Here is a 20,056-nt window from a genome sequence, read left to right on the forward strand (position 1 = left end):
TTGGGTTGTTGTTTTTTTAAACAATTGTAGACAGTAATTGAACCTGTAAAATGCAACAGAAATGGGGACATCAGTGACTTAAAAATAATTTTTCTTTTTATAAGATTCCTTACAAAAGTGACATCAAACAGAGCTATAGTAGTGTAACCCCATGTGTAAAACTGGAGAACTGATGAAAAATTAAAACCAAAAACGTTTACTTAAGGTAACCGCCTACAGGTACATCTATAGTTGCACATAAGTACATAAGTAATGCCATACTGGGAAAAGACCAAGGGTCCATCAAGCCCAGCATCCTGTCCACGACAGCGGCCAATCCAGGCCAAGGGCACCTGGCAAGCTTCCCAAACGTACAAACATTCTATACATGTTATTCCTGGAATTGTGGATTTTTCCCAAGTCCATTTAGTAGCGGTTTATGAACTTGTCCTTTAGGAAACCGTCCAACCCCTTTTTAAACTCTGATAAGCTAACCGCCTTCACCACTTTCTCCGGCAAACCCCAGACACAATTAAAAGAGAGAGAAAATATAATAAGAACAACTTATAAAGCCCTTTCAATATCTTAAAATATAAACAATATTAGACAAGAGAAAGCATCCTTGTTCCAAAAATGATGGTCTATTTGATCATAATAATACATAAGAATATAAGAATAGCCATACTGGGTCAGACCTATGGTCCACCTAGCCCAATATCCTACTTCCAACATCTGTCTACCTTAATAGCAGATTATGGACTTTTCCTACAGGAACTTGAACAAAACTTTTTTTAAACCCAGATATACTAACTGCTGTTACCACATCCTCCTGTAGGGCTAAGATCCCTGCAATTATAACTAATACATTACAAAGGCTGACTGCATATACCTGTGATACTATGGACACGTCATCAGATCTGCCGTACCCAGTGCTTTACCAATACAGAGACCTTTGCTACAATTAGAACTCTACTGACTTAGGCCCCGATGCTCAAAACTCCAGAACTATTCCAAATAGCACCGTAAGAATAACAACAGAACAGCACAGAAGAACACCCTAATGTTCAATGCTGAGATGCACACTCATAGCGATGATCGCGCTGGCTGGTGGAAGGTGCTGTGAAAAGATGTAAAGTCCGGCCCCTTAGAAGCATTGAGCGAAACAGGGGCTCGCTGTGGGTGCATTCCAGCACAGCCACAGCTAAGTATTTGTTCTATTTTTTTACACTGCACAGCATGTATAAAAATTTTTAAAAAATGTGAAAAATATATATTACTGCTAGTGCTAATGAGAGAGGATTTGGACTGATGAGGATTCTCGCCAGCGTGAGTTGAATAATTGGCCACGCAGAGCAGAACAATCAGCGGTCCTGTTATAAGTTGGATCAGCTGTTGTAGAGTTTCTGAAGTCTTTTCCTCCACTAATTAAAAGGTTATCTGGATAACAGAGATAGTTTGCTTGTTCTATTCAGTGATTTGTATGTTCAAACTCAGACAAGCACCAAGATTATAGTTTAACAACTGAACTGTGCTCATTGTTTCCCAAGGTAGACCTCTCTGAACATTCTGCACAGGTAAATGAGGGCGCTAGTACGGTGCTAATGGCGTCTAGCGCACGTGATTACTTTTGAGCATCGGGGCCTTAAAGACTTTTGTATACCCATGTCTCTGTTGAGAAATATTCTGATGCAAGACTATGAAATATGTAAAACTCTTGATCAGATTGCCCCAAGACTGTTCAGAACCAGAATTCCAAGAAAAACACCAAGAATGACATCACAAGATTGACCTTTGGCGGCAAGAATTCTTAAAAAAGCATCAAAAATGACATTGAAAGACATTCTTGTGGTTCCACACACCATAACTTAGAGGACACAACCAATCATCTAGCACGACGTTATCAAAATATCGGTATAGTTCTGTTATCATGATGTTAAAGGCATCAACTCAGCAAGAACATCTGATCAGATTTCATCTTACCTATCAAGACAACACTACCTCTCCGATCTTCGTTGGATCATCATACACTGTTCCCCAAGGGCAGACCCATCTTATCATGAAGGTCGGTCAAGCTCTGTAATAACTTTCTTTTGGGTAACGAACAGGTGGCCAAATTGTGTGCAATAGGGAACTGTGTGTGTCTTTGTTCTAACTCTTTGCGCAGAATATTCAACTTGTCGAGAGAAGATGATGTCACATTTTCCATAGACGGCCTTAACCTGAGTCCCTGAAGAAAGACTTTATGAAACCCGCGGCGTCTTGTGAAATGAAAAGACATCATTATGTTATTCAGATAAGTTCACGTTTTGATTCACATTTATGTTTAAGCACTAAAGTGTGGGGCGATAGCACATATTGAAATAAAATGAAAGGGAGACCCGATGAATAAAGTGCTATACCACTTGGCAACGAAATATATTGCCTTTTTTTACAAAAGAAAGTGGTGTGTTGGCTGAGGGCTCCCTTTATCATATACATAAATGTATTTATAAAAAGGTTTAAAAAAAAAAAAAAAAAGCATTTGTGATCTTTCTGCTTGTATTGAACAGCAGATATTTGAACTTGGAGTGCTATTAGCCCGGACTTAAAGCAGATATTGAGTCTTGGTTTTTTGCTTTTGAGCTTTGTTCTAACTAAAACATGATTAGATCAGAACAGCATTTTAAAGAACTGATAGTTTACGTTTATTTTGTGATATACTAAACGTTCATAGTCCAGGTATTTCTGAATTTATTTGCATTTTACTCTTGTAAACAGTGCTTTGTTCATGTAAATAAACTTGCCTGTTATTTCTATAAGTTATGGTAGTACATACATATACAGTGAAACCTTGGTTTTCGTCGATAATCCATCCGAAAATAATCGACGAAAACAGAGGCAATAAGAAATTTTTCTTTTACATGAATAAAAAAGACAAATGTATAAAATAAATGAACATTTAACATGGCATTTACCTTTCTGAAGACTCTTCTTGGCGTTTGGAAGAGGGAGAGAGAGGTGCACATATTATTGTTTGGAAGGGGGATCTCCCTCCTTAAGTACAGTAGGTATCAAGGCACTATCTGGGGAGGTCACTTCCCTTCTTGGTCTTTTGGCACTAGGACCAGCTTCAGAGTCAGTGGACCCATGTTGCACAAGAAAGCTGTCCAAAGAGGTTTGTTTCTGCCACCTCTTTAAGATTTGCCTAAAATGGGGCAAGACATTATCATTAAACAAGTTGCAGACACAGCCTGCAACAGCTCTGTCTGGGTGATTTTTCTCCACAAACACCTGTACTTTACTCCACATGGAGAAGATGTTCTTACTCTCTGAAGAAGGCACATTCTCCCCTGTCTCTTCCTCCTTATCTGAAGCAAATTCTTCATCTGCCGTCTGTTGCACTTCTAGTTGAAGGTCTTGCAGGTCTTCAGTGGTGAGTTCTTCACTGTGGTCATCCACCAACTCTTCCACATCCTTACCACTCACCTCCAAACCCATGGACTTCCCCAAAAAAACAATTGACTGCACAACATGTGTAGGGTCATCAGGTAAAGGTTCTAACCCTTCTAAATCTCTCTCATCCACACATCCTGGCCATAATTTCTTCCAGCCACAGTTCATCGTCCTTGATGTCACTCCCTGCCAAGCATTATCTTTGAGGCTAATGCAGTTGAGAATGTTGAAATGGTTTTTCCAGAATTCTCCTAAGGACAATTCTGTATCTGATGTCACCTCAAAGCACCTTTGAAACAATGCTTTTGTGTACAGTTTCTTGAAATTGGAAATGACATTCTGGTCCATGGGCTGGATGAGTGGTGTGCTATTAGGGGGCAAGAACTTCACAGTGATATAACTGAACTGCTCCAACAATGCATCTTCCAAACCTGGAGGATGTGCAGGAGCACTGTCCATTAACAGGAGGCACTTAAGGGGCAAATGATTATCCTGAAGGTATTTTTTCACACTCGGGCCAAACACTTCATTCATCCACTCAATGAAAATTGGCCTCGTAACCCATGCTTTCTTGTTTGCCCTCCACATCACACACAATTTTACTTTTGATCACATTGTTTCTGCTAAATACTCTTGGAGTTTCTGAATGGTACACCAGTAAGGGCTTCCCTTTACAATCATCACTAGCATTACCACACAACAAAAGAGTTAGCCTATCTTTCATAGGCTTATGTCCTGGCAGTGCCTTTTCCTCCTGTGTAATGAACGTTCTCTTTGGCGTTTTCTTCCAAAACAGGCCAGTTTCATCACAGGAATGGAAAACAAAAATGAGGATGTTATAATGCCTTTGTATCGCTCCATGGTGCGACCGCACCTCGAATACTGTGTTCAATTCTGGTCGCCGCATCTCAAAAAAATATAGTGGAATTAGAAAAGGTGCAGAGAAGGGCAACGAAAATGATAAAGGGGATGGGACGACTTCCCTATGAGGAAAGGCTAAAGCGGCTAGGGCTCTTCAGCTTGGAGAAAAGGCGGCTGAGGGGAGATATGATAGAGGTCTATAAAATAATGAGTGCAGTTGAACGGGTAGATGTGAAGCATCTGTTCACGCTTTCCAAAAATACTAGGACTAGGGGGCATGCGATGAAGCTACAATGTAGTAAATTTAAAACGAATCGGAGAACATTTTTCTTCACTCAACGTGTAATTAAACTCTGGAATTCATTGCCAGAGAATGTGATAAAGGCGGTTAGGTTAGCAGAGTTTAAAAAAGGTTTGGAAGGCTTCCTAGAGGAAAAGTCCATAGACCGTTATTAAATAGACTTGGGGAAAATCCACTATTTCTGGGATAAGCAGTATAAAATGTTTTGTACATTTTGGGGATCTTGCCGGGTATCTGTAACTTTGACTGGCCACTGTTGGAAACAGGGTGCTGGGCTCGATGGACCTTTGGTCTTTCCCAGTATGGCAATACTTATGTACTTATGTCTTCAAAGTTCGCCTGAATTGTAGATGGTCATGTATCGTTTTCGCTGCTTTTGGTAATGCATTCCACATTTGCGTACTTAAATAGGTGAAATTGGACACATAGGTCGCCTTATATTTAAGGCCAATGCAATTAGGATAGTGAAGATTCATATAGGTACGAGATGAGCTGATACTATTCCTGGCTGGTAGATCAATGAGGCCAATTGTATAACCAGGGGCATCACCGTAGAGTATCTTGTGAACTAGAGTAGAAAGCTTGAAGGTAATGCGGGACATCATAGGGAGCCAATGCAGTTTCAGGCGAAGAGGTTGGGGAAAATAAAAGAAAACAAAATAGAGAGAATATACTTTTCTTTTCTATTTTTTTTAGATTTTATTAAATGTTTTTATGATTATGATTATAGCTTAAGTAATTTGTATGAATTGTTTAATTGACTGTCTGGTTTGTTGTGCTTTCCCTATCATAAATGGATTTCAGAGTATGTTTTATAGTATTTTAACGTTATATTTTAATGTTATGCTACATTGTAAACCGTTCTGACTTACTTTTGTAATAAGTGACGGTCCAGTAAATGAATAAATGATAAACGATTTTGTTTTGTTGTATATCAATCTGGCCGCTGTGTTCTGGCCAGTCTGCAGTTTTTTCAGAAGCTGAACCTTACAACCCACATATAATCTATTACAATAGTCCAAATGGCTTAGTGCCAGTAACTGCGTCAAACAGCGGAATATTTCCCTCGGGAAGTAGGGTCTTATACGCTTAAATTTCCACAGGGAATAAAACATCTTATTTACAACGGTTGTTACTTGACTTTCTAGGGTAAGATGGCTATCGATAATGACACCTAAGATTTTAAGGCTAGTTGAGATAGGGAGAGAATAAGCCGGGGTGTTTAGGGTTGCAGGCTTATAAGTAGTAAATGGAGATGAGATGACAAGACAATGAGTTTTTTCGGTGTTCAATTTCAGCTGAAATGAGTTGGCCCAGGAGTCCATGATGTTCAAGCAATGTTCAATATCATTTGAGATATTAGAGAGGTCATGACTGAAGGGGACATAGGTCGTAATATCATCAGCATAAATGAATGACTGGAAGCCCTCCCTGGCTAAGACGTTTTCCAGAGGGGACATCATTATATTGAAAAGAATCAGTGATAAAGGGGAACCTGTGGCACTCCACACTGTGCTCTCCACGGTGAAGAATGACTTGTTTCTGATTTAACTTGGTACGTTCTCGTAGTTAAAAAAACCCTTGATCCAACAAAGAATATCACCTCCAATCCCAAGATGATCAAGTAAACGGAGGAGTATGCTATGATTTATCATATCAAAAGCGCTTGACATGTCAAATTGGAGGAGGAAAACATTTTTACCTATTGCCACCTCCTGCTTGAATCTAGATATGAGAGTGACTAGGACAGTTTCTGTACTGTGCAATGGACGGAATCCAGACTGCGATTCATGTAATAATGCAAATTTGTCCATGTAATCCATTAGTTGTTTGGACACCATACTCTCCATCAACTTCACTGCTAACGGGATGGAAGCCACAGGATGATAATTAGTAAGGTCGTTTGCTTGTTTCTTTATGTCCTTAGGTACTGGGGTGAGTAGAATATTGCCATGAGCCTCTGGGAAGAGACCCTTTTGAAGCATGTAATTTGTATAGGAGGTTAGGTCTTCCGTGAAGCATGTAGGTGCAGACTTAAGTAGATAACTGGGACAGGCATCCAACTTGCAGTGTTTAGTGGAGAATTTCCGAAGAGCAGTGGTGACTGTTTCAACAGAGATCGGTGCGAATTTGGACCAGTAGCGATCAGCTCGAACTACTTCACTGTAAGAAAACAGTCCATCAAGGAATTTCTCCAAATCAGTGTTACATAAAGGAAGTGTATTACGCAATTTAATTATTTTGTCCCTGAAGTAGTTGGCTATGTCTTCTACATGAGGTGTGCTTGAGTTATTTGCCACAATTGGAGAAGTATCCAGTAAGGAACTTACAAGATGAAATAATTTATGCAGATCTTTGTATTCTGGCCCTATTTTAGATTTATAATAAGACCTTTTAGATTGCCTTATTGTATATTCAAGCAACGTTCAATATCATTTCAGATATTAGAGAGGTCATGACTGAAGGGGATATAGATCGTAATATCATCAGCATAAATGAATGAATGGAAGCCCTCCCTAGCTAAGAAGTTTGCCAGAGGGGACATCATTATATTATATGGTGGTATCGTGTGGCATGGCTGTGTATAACAGATGGAATCGGGATCAGCACAGAAATGTCATCAGCTTAAATATAATGAAGAAAACCATTTCTGTCTGAGCCCAAAGATCACAGAAAAGCATTGAACAATACTGGAGAAAAGGGAGAGCCTTGCAGCACTCCAAACGGATTACTCCAATTAAAATATAAATCTACATGCAATTTAACGCTATAAGATCTACTGGACAAGTGTCTCTAAAACCAACTCAAAACATTTCCCATAATTCCCAAATCCTCAAAATTTCATAAAAGGTGTATGGTCCACTAGATCAAAGGCTAAAGATCAACTCTGCTGCAGTCTGAACCACACCCAATGTCCTTCAAGGTCTTGGTGATGATGCATCTCCTGCAAGCAGTGCCCTAGAAGACATGGCTTTGCCCCATGAAAAGAAGCACTCCATGGGATCTTCAAACTTGTTCATGAATTGCTTCTTGACAGCTGCCCCGTTGAAAAAGGCTGAGTCATCACAATCAGGGTGGCCACATTCTTCTGAGTTACTTGGGGTGTATCAGAACCTAGGTCTCAGCTCCTTGGAGGCTGTTGCATTTCCTACAATATCAAGGAGAATGAGCGGTCCTCATATTGAAGGTGCTTGAGGGCACCAGTGAGATCAGTGCCTTGATGCTCTTGACACCATACTTCTAGAGGTTTCAATGTTGGTGCACCCAATCTCCCCCTTACATCTGGCATCTTTATCACTTGGAATCAAAAAGGACGAAGAGAAATCCTTCCTCATCCACGGGAGAGGATTGGAGGATGGATGAACATATCGTCTACTATGAAAGCTCGATGTCAAGGGTAGGTGATGCACTCCGATGTCGACACATCCCCATTGTTCACTGCCACTCTGGGAGTCATGTACACTGTTGCTTATGATGCCGATGTTGATAAACCAAATTTTAATTAAAACAGGCTTACACTGCTTCTCTCATCCACGGATCCCCCTCTCTAACATCTCTGAACATAGGAGACAAGTAGGAGGAATCATATTCAGGTCCTAGACATTGTTGGCATAATTGTGAGTATCCATTATAGATACGGTCTTATTACACCTGAACACTTCTTAAAGCCACTGGGAGCTCTTCTCTGGGACATGTACAGATAAATAGCCACAGCAAAACCAAATGACAGTATGGTAAAAATGTTGCCCGGCCAGTTGTCCACGGCCTAACAAAATCAGAGACGGCCGATGGAAAATAAAGGAAACTTCAAAAGTCTAAAAATCTATCTAAGGTGAACGCCAGGAAACAGATGGGGGCCCTGCATGACAGCAACTTGACTTAAAGAAGGAGTACGCAAGAAACAGCAAACATTTATTTTACCAAATTTAACATGAGCTGAGGGGAGAACTATAACAGGTGCATCCTAACTGTTCCACAGAAAATGACGACTGACTAGATCCCAAGTGACAGTGACAGGAAGGCATTTGCACAATGCAACACTCTCAAAAGCTCCATCTGATGACATCACCCAGAAGCGAAAATATAGTATCCTGCCTGCCCTTGGAGAAACGCTTCTAAACCTCCAGGTCACAAAGGCAAGTCAGACCATCTCTTCTCATTCTAGAAAACATTCAAGCACAATGCTAGCAGTCTTCTTGAGCACGGTCAGGATCCAGACAAAGGAAACACTTCAAACGAGTGTTTAAGTTCTGGATTTTTCTGCTGTACTTCAGGCAAGAGATGCAACTCTGATTTCCATGACATTTTACTTTATTTTATTTAAAATAAACAATTTAAATAAAACAACAAATGTATTGTCTTGAGAGGAGAAAGGGCAAAACACAATGGCAGAATTCTGAAAATACTTATTATAAAGAGGGACTCATGTCATAGTAACATAGTAGATGACGGCAGAAAAAGACCTGAACGGTCCATCCAGTCTGCCCAAGAAGATAAATTCATATGTGCTACTTTTTTTATTTGTACTGTCCTCTTCAGTGCACAGACCGTATAAGTCTGGCCAGCCCTATCCCCGCCTCCCAACCACCAACCCCGTCTCCCAACCACCAGCTCTGGCACAGACCGTATAAGTCTGCCCAGCACTATCCCCGCCGTCCAACCACCAGCCCCGGCACAGACCGTATAAGTCTGCCCAGCACTGGTCCCGCCTCCCAACCACCAGCCCCAGCACAGACCGTATATGTCTGCCCACACTAGCCCCGCCTCCCAACCACCAGCTCTGCCACCCATTCTAGGCTAAGCTCCTGAGGATCCCTTTCTTCTGCACAGGATTCCTTTATGTTTATCCCACGCATGTTTAAATTCCGTTACCGTTTTCATCTCCACCACCTCCCGCGGGAGGGCATTCCAAGCATCTACCACCCTCTCCGTGAAAAAATACTTCCTGACATTCTTCTTGAGTCTGCCCCCCTTCAATCTCATTTCATGCCCTCTCGTTCTACCGACTTCCCATCTCCGGAAAAGGTTCGTTTGCGGATTAATACCTTTCAAATATTTGAACGTCTGTATCATATCACCCCTGTTCCTCCTTTCCTCCAGGGTATACATGTTCAGGTCCGCAAGTCTCTCCTCATACGTCTTGTAACGCAAATCCCATAACATCCCCGTAGCTTTTCTTTGCACCGCTTCAATTCTTTTTACATCCTTAGCAAGATACGGCCTCCAAAACTGAACACAATACTCCAGGTGGGGCCTCACCAACGACTTGTACAGGGGCATCAACACCTCTTTTCTTCTGCTGGTCACACCTCTCTCTATACAGCCTAGTAATCTTCTAGTCCATTCACTAAAGCAGAGAAAGGATCTAAGGATTTCCTCTCATGTCAAATTATAAACCTCTTCTATTTGAAACCACCTCCTTAGACAGCCTAAGCTACAGAATCCTATCCATCTTGAACTTGTAGGCTAAAAGAATTAATGACTGGATATTAGGATATTTTAAGAAGCCCAATTCTAAGTTATTAGGCTTGTAGAAGATATTTATGGGGGGGGGGGGGGGGGGGGTTAATGGACATTTGCAGCAAGAAAGGAAACCATAAGTTGCTGATTAAGTTCCTAAACCCAAAGATATGCACCTAAACCCTTAGAAAATTCTAAGATCTTCCATGACTTTTACCTGGTCCTGGATTTGATGGCTGACTTTAGACCACTGGGGATTTAGTGCTCACAAGACTTATCTGATGAGCAGGTGTGCCATGGGAGTGACCCATATGATTGCAACCAAACCATGTTTATGTGGATGAACAACTGAATCTGGGGAGAGAAGATGGTGGGGGAGTTAACATCAGTTGAGAGAAAGAGGATGAACCTGCGAAGTAAGAGAAAGAGGATGAACCTGGGAAGTAAGAGCAAAAGGATGAACACAGATGGGGAAAGTTTGGGGGGGGGGGGACTGGTTGAGTCTATGGGAGGTGATCCAGGGGATGCTGAGAGTGAATACGTCTGGGATAAAAATGCCTTAAGAAAGCGGCAATAAGCCTAATGTGGTAGTTGAAAAAGGGGATGAATTTTGGGAGGTAAGCCTGGGGACAGGATGAGTCTAGGAATGATGGGAATGAGTGGTGACTTGGGTGGGTGGGGGGGGGGGGGTGAGGAATAATGAATGAGTCTGGAGAAAGGTGAGAGAAAGGGAATGAATCTGAGGGAGGGGTTTAGCCTGGGAAGATGAATGTTTGAGTATGGACAACACTGTGAGCCTGTAGTGAGAAAGTAAGAGGGGGCAAAGGAAAATGTGGGATACAAATGTAACAAATAAATAAATAAATAAAAGAAAAGTGACTTTCCAGAGATGAGCAAAAGGGAAGAGATTGAGAAAAGACATTTGTAAGTCCTCTGTTTCCATACCCAATGTCCCCAACTCCAGCTTGGAGTGCAAAACTGTATGTGTGTATCTGTGAGTAGATTTGAGTAGGAGTGGGTATGTGAGACTGCTTGGGTAATAGTGACTCTTGAACTGTGTTGATTGAGTGAATGAAGGATTTCTACAGTGGGGTCTTTGTGTGCAACTGTCTAAATCAGCTTGTGTGGAAGATGTATACTTGCATGTAGTAGAGGATTTGTCCATAAATAGGGTTACCATACGTCCTCTTTTAAGAGGAGATGTTCTCTTTTTAGACTTCTTCAGATATGTCCTCCAGGTTCTTTCATTTGTAGGAAAATATCCTCTTTTCCTTTCATGTGCCTATGACCAACACATCTCTTTAGCACCACCATGTGTCAGTCTAGACACATGGAGGTGCTAAAGAGAGTGAAAGTTATTGCTGGTCTCACCCTCTGTTCCCCTGCTGGTTGAATCTGTCAAAGGAATTTTATTCATACAGCACAACTTTAAGCATATGTCATGCAAAGACTTTCACATGTATCTCAGATGCCAGCCAAGTTGTTGAGGGATATCCACTCTTCTGATAAGTATTCTTGGTCTCAGACTCAGTCAAACTGAAATCCAGAAGTTTCTGAAAACTAGATTGTCTACTGCTGTACTGTAAGTCAGTCACTGTTTGATGTGTTCATTAACTAAAAGCCATTTACACATTTGCTACGATTAAATATTTCTCTATCATCCCAGTATTTTTAATCTCCTTCCAACTCCATTGGCCCACCCATCACAGCAATCCTCCTCGACCAGCCCCCAGCTCCCCATACATTTAAACCTTCCCAGTCAGTTAGCCACTTATAGCGATTCAACATTAAAATGAGTTTACTACTCTTGGTTTATGGTCTCTGAAGATTAATTTATTTTCCTTTGATACTCACACAGCACTCTGTCCAATAAATATGTAGAAAAGGAAAAGTCAGTAGCGCCTTGTTTCCTTCCTTGGGTAGAAGTTCCTCTTTAAACTGAACAAAGTTGGATTCCAAGTGAATCATTTTTGGGGCACGACCATAGGACCTGTTGGGGGGGGGGGGGGGGGAGGTGAGAAAACAAGATCAACTTTAACGGTACATCAGTGACATATTACATGGAAACAAAGCTGGGCATCCAATATAGAAAAACAGGTTCAATATGACTCTAATGACCTTAATTATCTGTACATCTCCATGCTAACATGCAGCAGCTATCTCAGGGCCCACGCCAGATGAGAACAATACAGCCTTATTTATGTGCCTGACTATACACAGAGGTCAGAAGTTTCAGATATACATATTCCTTCTTTTACTCCAAAAAGGACTGCTTAGGCTATGATCCCCAACTGCAACTACCTAGAGCAGAAATGGGCAACCTCAGTCCTCAAGGGCTGCAATCCAGTAGTTTTCAGGATTTCCCCAGTGAATATGCATGAGATCTATTTGCATATAAGAAACAGTGCATGCAAATAAATATCATGCATATTCACAGGGGAAATTCTAAAAACCCAACAGGGTTGCGGCCCTCAAGGATTGTATTGTGTTTAGTTTGTATTTTGTCATTGGTCTTGTGTGCTTGGTCAGAAAGTACTTTTTAGTTTGCTCTTAATTTTGACTTGTTGCATTGATGGACTCTTAGGGGACATTTAATGAAGTGCTTTAAGCAGTTAATGTGCGAATTGGCAAGCGTTAACTGTTCCCACAGTGGTTTAACAGTGCATGCTAATTCACACTATGAGCATTTAGTATTAGGAGGTGGGAAAATCTGGCGGGACATGGCCAGAGAGTGGGCATTGATAGCACAGTGCAGTTGGCACAGGATGCATATCGCACGCTGTCACCTAGGCAGTAATTGTGGATGCATTTGATGCCTCCTACTGAGGAGCTGCTAAGTACATCGGTGCTAAATGCAACCAGGGTTAATATATAATAATCAACATTTCTGTACTGAAATTGTAGAAGACATGCTGGGCACACCCCTAACAGCTGCCACACTGCTTTTGCACTTAACCAACAACTTTTGCTCTTAAGGCATGCTAAGTGCAAAGCTTAACACACTTAAGGGCCCTTTAAACAAAGAAAAGACTTAACTCTAAACTAATTTAATGACTTATTCTCTTCTTCTCAAACATTAACTTTGGATTCAGGAATTTTGAGTTATTAAAATATTATTTATTTATTCTTTCTTTCAATAAAGACAAACCATAAACCATATATATGTATATTTCTGTGCATGTATGCTTAATGCATACAATTATGCAACCTACCATACAACATGCAGCCTTACAAGATCCCTCTGAAATGGAATGTGGCCTTCCATTTAAAAAAGGTTCCCCATCCCTGTGTTTGTCACCGCTCTACCACACAAAACCATCAGTGATATTCTAGAGTAAGAAGTTCTCAAACTAGTCCTTGGGACACATTCAGCCAGTCAAGTTTTCAAAATACCCACAATGAACAAAAATGCATGAGATAAATTTGAATGCATTGCCTTCATCACATCCAAATCTATCTTGTGCATATTCATTGTAGTTGTCTTGTGAGACTGGCTGGTGTTCCAGGAAATGTGGAATTTAAGAGACAGGTTTTCACCACCCCGAAGTCTCTTCCCATAGGTTTTATATCAAACAAGAAGTCTGTAGGAAAGGACATGGAAGCCACAATGACAATAAGAACACACTGGCTTAAAGTCTCAGGTTTGGGAATCATTTGCTATAAGTATTAGTTGGATTTTGTTTTTGCCTTCCTCAGTAATTTAAGGCAATATACATTCAGATACAGTAGGTATTTTCCTGTTCCCAGCTGGCTTAAATTTAAATTTGTACAAGAAGCAATAAGGGTTAAGTGACTTGCCCAAGATCACATGTAGCAGAGCTGGGATTTGAATCTAGCTTCCCTGATTCTCAACTCACTACTTTAAGCATCAGGCTACTCTTCCACTAGATTTTCCTATGGAAGATCAGAAGAATTTCTTATAACACTTACCTACTACTACATGCAAGTAAGTTAAATGCAGGTCCAGGGGGTAAAGATCATTGATAAAAAAGGAACAGAGACAAATTAATTTAACTTCATAATACAGTAACATGGTAAATGTCAGATAAAAACCAGCATGGTCCATCCAGTCTGCCCATACTGTTGCCATGGTTGCATCTCTCATTCTGTGCAGGTTACTCCTCACTGTTGTTAGGGTTGTACCTGTTGCTCATATGCTCTCTTTTATATTTTTTATTGTGTAATTAACTTATGTTTTGTTTTCAATAGAAATACTTTAGATTTTCATGCCATCCTCTGTTTTTATCCCATGCCTTTTTGGATTCTGTTACCATTTTTATCCCCAGCATCATCTTGGAGGAGTATTTCAGGCATACTCCACTACCCTCTCTATGAGAAAGTATTTCCTGATGCTGCTTTTCAGTTTCCCTCCTCGCAGCTTCATTTCATTTCCTCTAGTTCTATAGCTTCTCCGCTTTTGGAAAAGGTCCATTTGTTCATTGATCTTCTAAGTATTTTAAAATGCCTGCATCATATCTCCGAAAGACCTATTAAGAAGAGACTTGAAGATTTGAATAAGTATTCAAGTCTCTTCCCATATGTCTTCCAGCGCAGACCCATACATTTTAATTGCTTTCCTCTGAACCACTTTGTCTTTTAATGTCACTATCACCCAGAGGTCCTTTTCCTGGTCTGTGCACATCAGCGTCTCACCTCCTATTGCATACCAGGATTTTCTGTACCACAAAGGTATCACTCTAAATTTTTTAACATTAAAGCTCAACTGACAAGTGTCAGGATGGCTGGACATACGCTGGACATAATTAAAATTATTATAGAGTAATATTAAACCAACTTCTGACCTCTGAGAACTCCCCCCTCCCTCAGGAATCACTGAGGATGGCAAAATGGACCAAATGGTGCTCAGAGGCCTGCTAGCCCTGTGTTTTAATTACTCCTGATAGCGAATGCAGCATACCTGTAGAGGGTATTCTCCGAGGACAGCAGGCTGATTGTTTTCACTGATGGGGTGACGTCCACGGCAGCCCCTCCAATCGGAAACTTCACTAGCAAAGGCCATTGCTAGTCCTCGCGCGCCCATGCGCACCGCGCATGCGCGGCCGTCTTCCCGCCCGAACCAGCTCATGTTCGTCAGTCCCATATGTAGCAAGACAAGACAAGGGAAGACACAACTCCAAAGGGGAGGCGGGCGGGTTTGTGAGAACAATCAGCCTGCTGTCCTCGGAGAATACCTGCTACAGGTATGCAGCATTCGCTTTCTCCGAGGACAAGCAGGCTGCTTGTTCTCACTGATGGGGTATCCCTAGCCCCCAGGCTCACTCAAAACAACAAACATGGTCAATTGGGCCTCGCAACGGCGAGGACATAACTGAGATTGACCTAACAATTTATCCAACTAACTGAGAGTGTAACCTGGAACAGAATAAAACATGGGCCTAGGGGGGTGGAGTTGGATCCTAAACCCCGAACAGATTCTGAAGCACTGACTGCCCGAACCGACTGTCGCGTCGGGTATCCTGCTGCAGGAAGTAATGAGATGTGAATGTGTGGACAGATGACCACGTCGCAGCTTTGCAAATCTCTTCAATAGTGGCTGTCTTCAAGTGGGCTACCGACGCTGCCATGGCTCTAACATTATGAGCCGTGACATGACCCTCAAGAGCCAGCCCAGCCTGGGCGTAAGTGAAGGAAATGCAATCTGCTAGCCAATTGGATATGGTGCGTTTCCCCACAGCCACTCCCCTCCTGTTGGGATCAAAAGAAACAAACAATTGGGCGGACTGTCTGTTGGGCTGTGTCCGCTCCAGATAGAAGGCCAATGCTCTCTTGCAGTCCAATGTGTGCAGCTGACGTTCAGCAGGGCAGGAATGAGGACGGGGAAAGAATGTTGGCAAGACAATTGACTGGTTCAGATGGAACTCCGACACAACCTTTGGCAAGAACTTAGGGTGAGTGCGGAGGACTACTCTGTTATGATGAAATTTGGTGTAAGGGGCCTGGGCTACCAGGGCCTGAAGCTCACTGACTCTACGAGCTGAAGTAACTGCCACCAAGAAAATGAACTTCCAGGTCAAGTACTTCAGATGGCAGGAGTTCAGTGGCTCAAAAGGAGGTTTCATTAGCTGGGTGAGAACGACATTGAGATCCCATGACACTGTAGGAGGTTTGACAGGGGGCTTTGACAAAAGCAAACCTCTCATGAAGCGAACAACTAAAGGCTGTCCTGAGATAGGCTTACCTTCCACACGGTAATGGTATGCACTGATTGCACTAAGGTGAACCCTTACAGAGTTGGTCTTGAGACCAGACTCAGACAAGTGCAGAAGGTATTCAAGCAGGGTCTGTGTAGGACAAGAGCAAGGATCTAGGGCCTTGCTGTCACACCAGATGGCAAACCTCCTCCATAGAAAGAAGTAACTCCTCTTAGTGGAATCTTTCCTGGAAGCAAGCAAGACGCGGGAAACACCCTCTGACAGACCCAAAGAGGCAAAGTCTACGCTCTCAACATCCAGGCCGTGAGAGCCAGGGACCGGAGGCTGGAATGCAGAAGCGCCCCTTCGTCCCGTGTGATGAGGGTCGGAAAACACTCCAATCTCCACGGTTCTTCGGAGGACAACTCCAGAAGAAGAGGGAACCAGATCTGACGCGGTCAAAAAGGAGCGATCAGAATCATGGTGCCTCGGTCTTGCTTGAGTTTCAACAAAGTCTTCCCGACCAGAGGTATGGGAGGATAAGCATACAGCAGACCTTCCCCCCAGTCCAGGAGGAAGGCATCCGATGCCAGTCTGCCATGGGCCTGAAGCCTGGAACAGAACTGAGGGACTTTGTGGTTGGCTCGAGATGCAAAGAGATCTACCAAGGGGGTGCCCCACACCTGGAAGATCTGTCGCACTACAAGGGAATTGAGCGACCACTCGTGAGGTTGCATAATCCTGCTCAACCTGTCGGCCAGACTGTTGTTTACGCCTGCCAGATATGTGGCTTGGAGCACCATGCCGTGACGGCGAGCCCAGAGCCACATGCTGACGGCTTCCTGACACAGGGGGCGAGATCCGGTGCCCCCCTGCTTGTTGATGTAATACATGGCAACCTGGTTGTCTGTCTGAATTTGGATAATTTGGTGGGACAGCCGATCTCTGAAAGCCTTCAGAGCGTTCCAGACCGCTCGTAACTCCAGAAGATTGATCTGCAGATCGCGTTCCTGGAGGGACCAGCTTCCCTGGGTGTGAAGCCCATCGACATGAGCTCCCCACCCCAGGAGAGACACATCCGTAGTCAGCACTTTTTGTGGCTGAGGAATTTGGAAAGGACATCCCAGAGTCAAATTGGACCAAATCGTCCACCAATACAGGGATTTGAGAAAACTCGTGGACAGGTGGATCACGTCTTCTAGATCCCCAGCAGCCTGAAACCACTGGAAAGCTAGGGTCCATTGAGCAGATCGCATGTGAAGGCAGGCCATGGGAGTCACATGAACTGTGGAGGCCATGTGGCCCAGCAATCTCAACATCTGCCGAGCTGTGATCTGCTGGGATGCTCGCACCCGCGAGACGAGGGACAACAAGTTGTTGGCTCTCGTCTCTGGGAGATAGGCGCGAGCCGTCCGAGAATCCAGCAGAGCTCCTATGAATTCTAGACTCTGCACTGGGAGAAGGTGGGACTTTGGATAATTTATCACAAACCCCAGTAGCTCCAGGAGGCGAATAGTCATCTGCATGGACTGTAGAGCTCCTGCCTCGGATGTGTTCTTCACCAGCCAATCGTCGAGATAAGGGAACACATGCACTCCCAGTCTGCGAAGCGCCGCTGCTACTACAGCCAGGCACTTCGTGAACACTCTGGGCGCAGAGGCGAGCCCAAAGGGTAGCACACAGTACTGGAAGTGACGTGTGCCCAGCTGAAATCGCAGATACTGCCTGTGAGCTGGCAGTATCGGGATGTGCGTGTAGGCATCCTTCAAGTCCAGAGAGCATAGCCAATCGTTTTCCTGAATCATGGGGAGAAGGGTGCCCAGGGAAAGCATCCTGAACTTTTCCTTTACCAGATATTTGTTCAGGGCCCTTAGGTCTAGGATGGGACGCATCCCCCCTGTTTTCTTTTCCACAAGGAAGTACCTGGAATAGAATCCCAGCCCTTCTTGCCCGGATGGCACGGGCTCGACCGCATTGGCGCTGAGAAGGGCGGAGAGTTCCTCTGCAAGTACCTGCTTGTGTTGGAAGCTGTAAGACTGAGCTCCCGGTGGGCAATTTGGAGGTTTCGAGGCCAAATTGAGGGTGTATCCTTGCCGGACTATTTGAAGAACCCACTGATCGGAGGTTCTGAGAGGCCACCTTTGGTGAAAACCTTTTAACCTCCCCCCGACCGGCAGATCGTCCGGCACTGACACGTTGATGTCGGCTATGCTCTGCTGGAGCCAGTCAAAAGCTCGCCCCTTGCTTTTGCTGGGGAGCCGAGGGTCCTTGCTGAGGCGCATGCTGCTGACGAGAGCGAGCGCGCTAGGGCTTAGCCTGGGCCGCAGGCTTTCGAGAAGGAGGATTGTACCTACGCTTACCAGAAGAGTAGGGAACAGTCTTCCTTCCCCCATAAAAACCTCTACCTGTGGAGGTAGAAGCTGAAGGCTGCCGGCGGGAGAACTTGTCGAAAGCGGTATCCCGCTGGTGGAGCTGCTCTACCACCTGTTCAACCTTCTCTCCAAAAATATTGTCCGCACGGCAAGGCGAGTCCGCAATCCGCTGCTGGATCCTATTCTCCAGGTCGGAGGCACGCAGCCATGAGAGTCTGCGCAACACCACACCTTGAGCAGCGGCCCTGGACGCAACATCAAAGGTATCATATACCCCTCTGGCCAAGAATTTTCTGCACGCCTTCAGCTGCCTGACCACCTCCTGAAATGGCTTGGCTTGCTCAGGAGGGAGCTTGTCCACCAAGCCCGCCAACTGCCGCACATTGTTCCGCATGTGTATGCTCGTGTAGAGCTGGTAAGACTGAATTTTGGCCACGAGCATAGAGGAATGGTAGGCCTTCCTCCCAAAGGAGTCCAAGGTTCTAGAGTCCTTGCCCGGGGGCGCCGAAGCATGCTCCCTAGAACTCTTGGCCTTCTTTAGGGCCAAATCCACAACTCCAGAGTCGTGAGGCAACTGAGTGCGCATCAGCTCTGGGTCCCCATGGATCCGGTACTGGGACTCGATCTCCTTGGGAATGTGGGGATTACTTAGAGGCTTGGTCCAGTTCGCCAGCAATGTCTTTTTTAGGACATGATGCATGGGTACTGTGGACGCTTCATTAGGTGGAGAAGGATAGTCCAGGAGCTCAAACATTTCAGCCCTGGGCTCGTCCTCCACAACCACCGGGAAGGGGATGGCCGTAGACATCTCCCGGACAAAGGCCGCAAAAGACAGACTCTCGGGAGGAGAAAGCTGCCTTTCAGGGGAGGGAGTGGGATCAAAAGGAAGGCCATCAGACTCCTCGTCAGAGAAATATCTGATGTCCTCCTCCTCCTCCCAAGAGGCCTCACCATCGGTATCAGACACAAGTTCATGAACCTGTGTCTGAAGCCGTGCCCGGCTCAATTCCGTGGAAACATGGCCACGATGTGAGCGTCGAGAGGTAGACTCCCTCGCCCGCACCGGCGAAGCTCCCTCCGCCGACGTCGTCAGGGAGCCTTCCTGGGAGGCGACCGCAGTCGGTACCCCCGGTACCGGAGGGGAAGGGCGCAACAGCTCTCCCAGGATCTCTGGGAGAACGGCCCGGAGACTCTCGTGCAGGGCGGCTGTGGAGAAAGACATGGAAGCCGATGCAGGTGTCGAAGTCAGAGTCTGTTCCGGGCGTGGAGGCTGTTCCGGGCTGTCCAAGGTGGAGCGCATCGACACCTCCTGAACAGAGGGTGAGCGGTCCTCCCGGTGCAGATGCCTACTGGGTGCCGACTCCCTCGGCGACCCAGAGCTCTCGGTACCGACGTGGGAAGGAGACCGGTGTCGATGCTTCTTTGACTTTTTCAAACGAAGCATGTCACCGGAGCTTCCCGGTACTGACGAGGAGGATGTAGAATCCAGCCGTCGCTTC

At 44.4% G+C, this 20,056-nt stretch overlaps 1 protein-coding gene across 2 annotated transcripts in view; it reads right to left on the minus strand.

The window, feature by feature from the left end:
- Window positions 1-20,056, minus strand: part of TRAPPC10 (trafficking protein particle complex 10) — a 485,548-nt gene that overhangs the window by 394,341 nt on the left and 71,151 nt on the right. For both annotated transcript variants that reach the window (XM_030203762.1, XM_030203763.1), the window contains exon 3: window positions 11,888-12,023. In XM_030203762.1, the coding sequence (XP_030059622.1) occupies window positions 11,888-12,023 (136 nt within the window). The remainder of the gene's footprint in view (window positions 1-11,887; window positions 12,024-20,056) is intronic.

Source organism: Microcaecilia unicolor, chromosome 5 (genome assembly GCF_901765095.1).
Source record: "Microcaecilia unicolor chromosome 5, aMicUni1.1, whole genome shotgun sequence".
Taxonomy (NCBI): domain Eukaryota; kingdom Metazoa; phylum Chordata; class Amphibia; order Gymnophiona; family Siphonopidae; genus Microcaecilia; species Microcaecilia unicolor.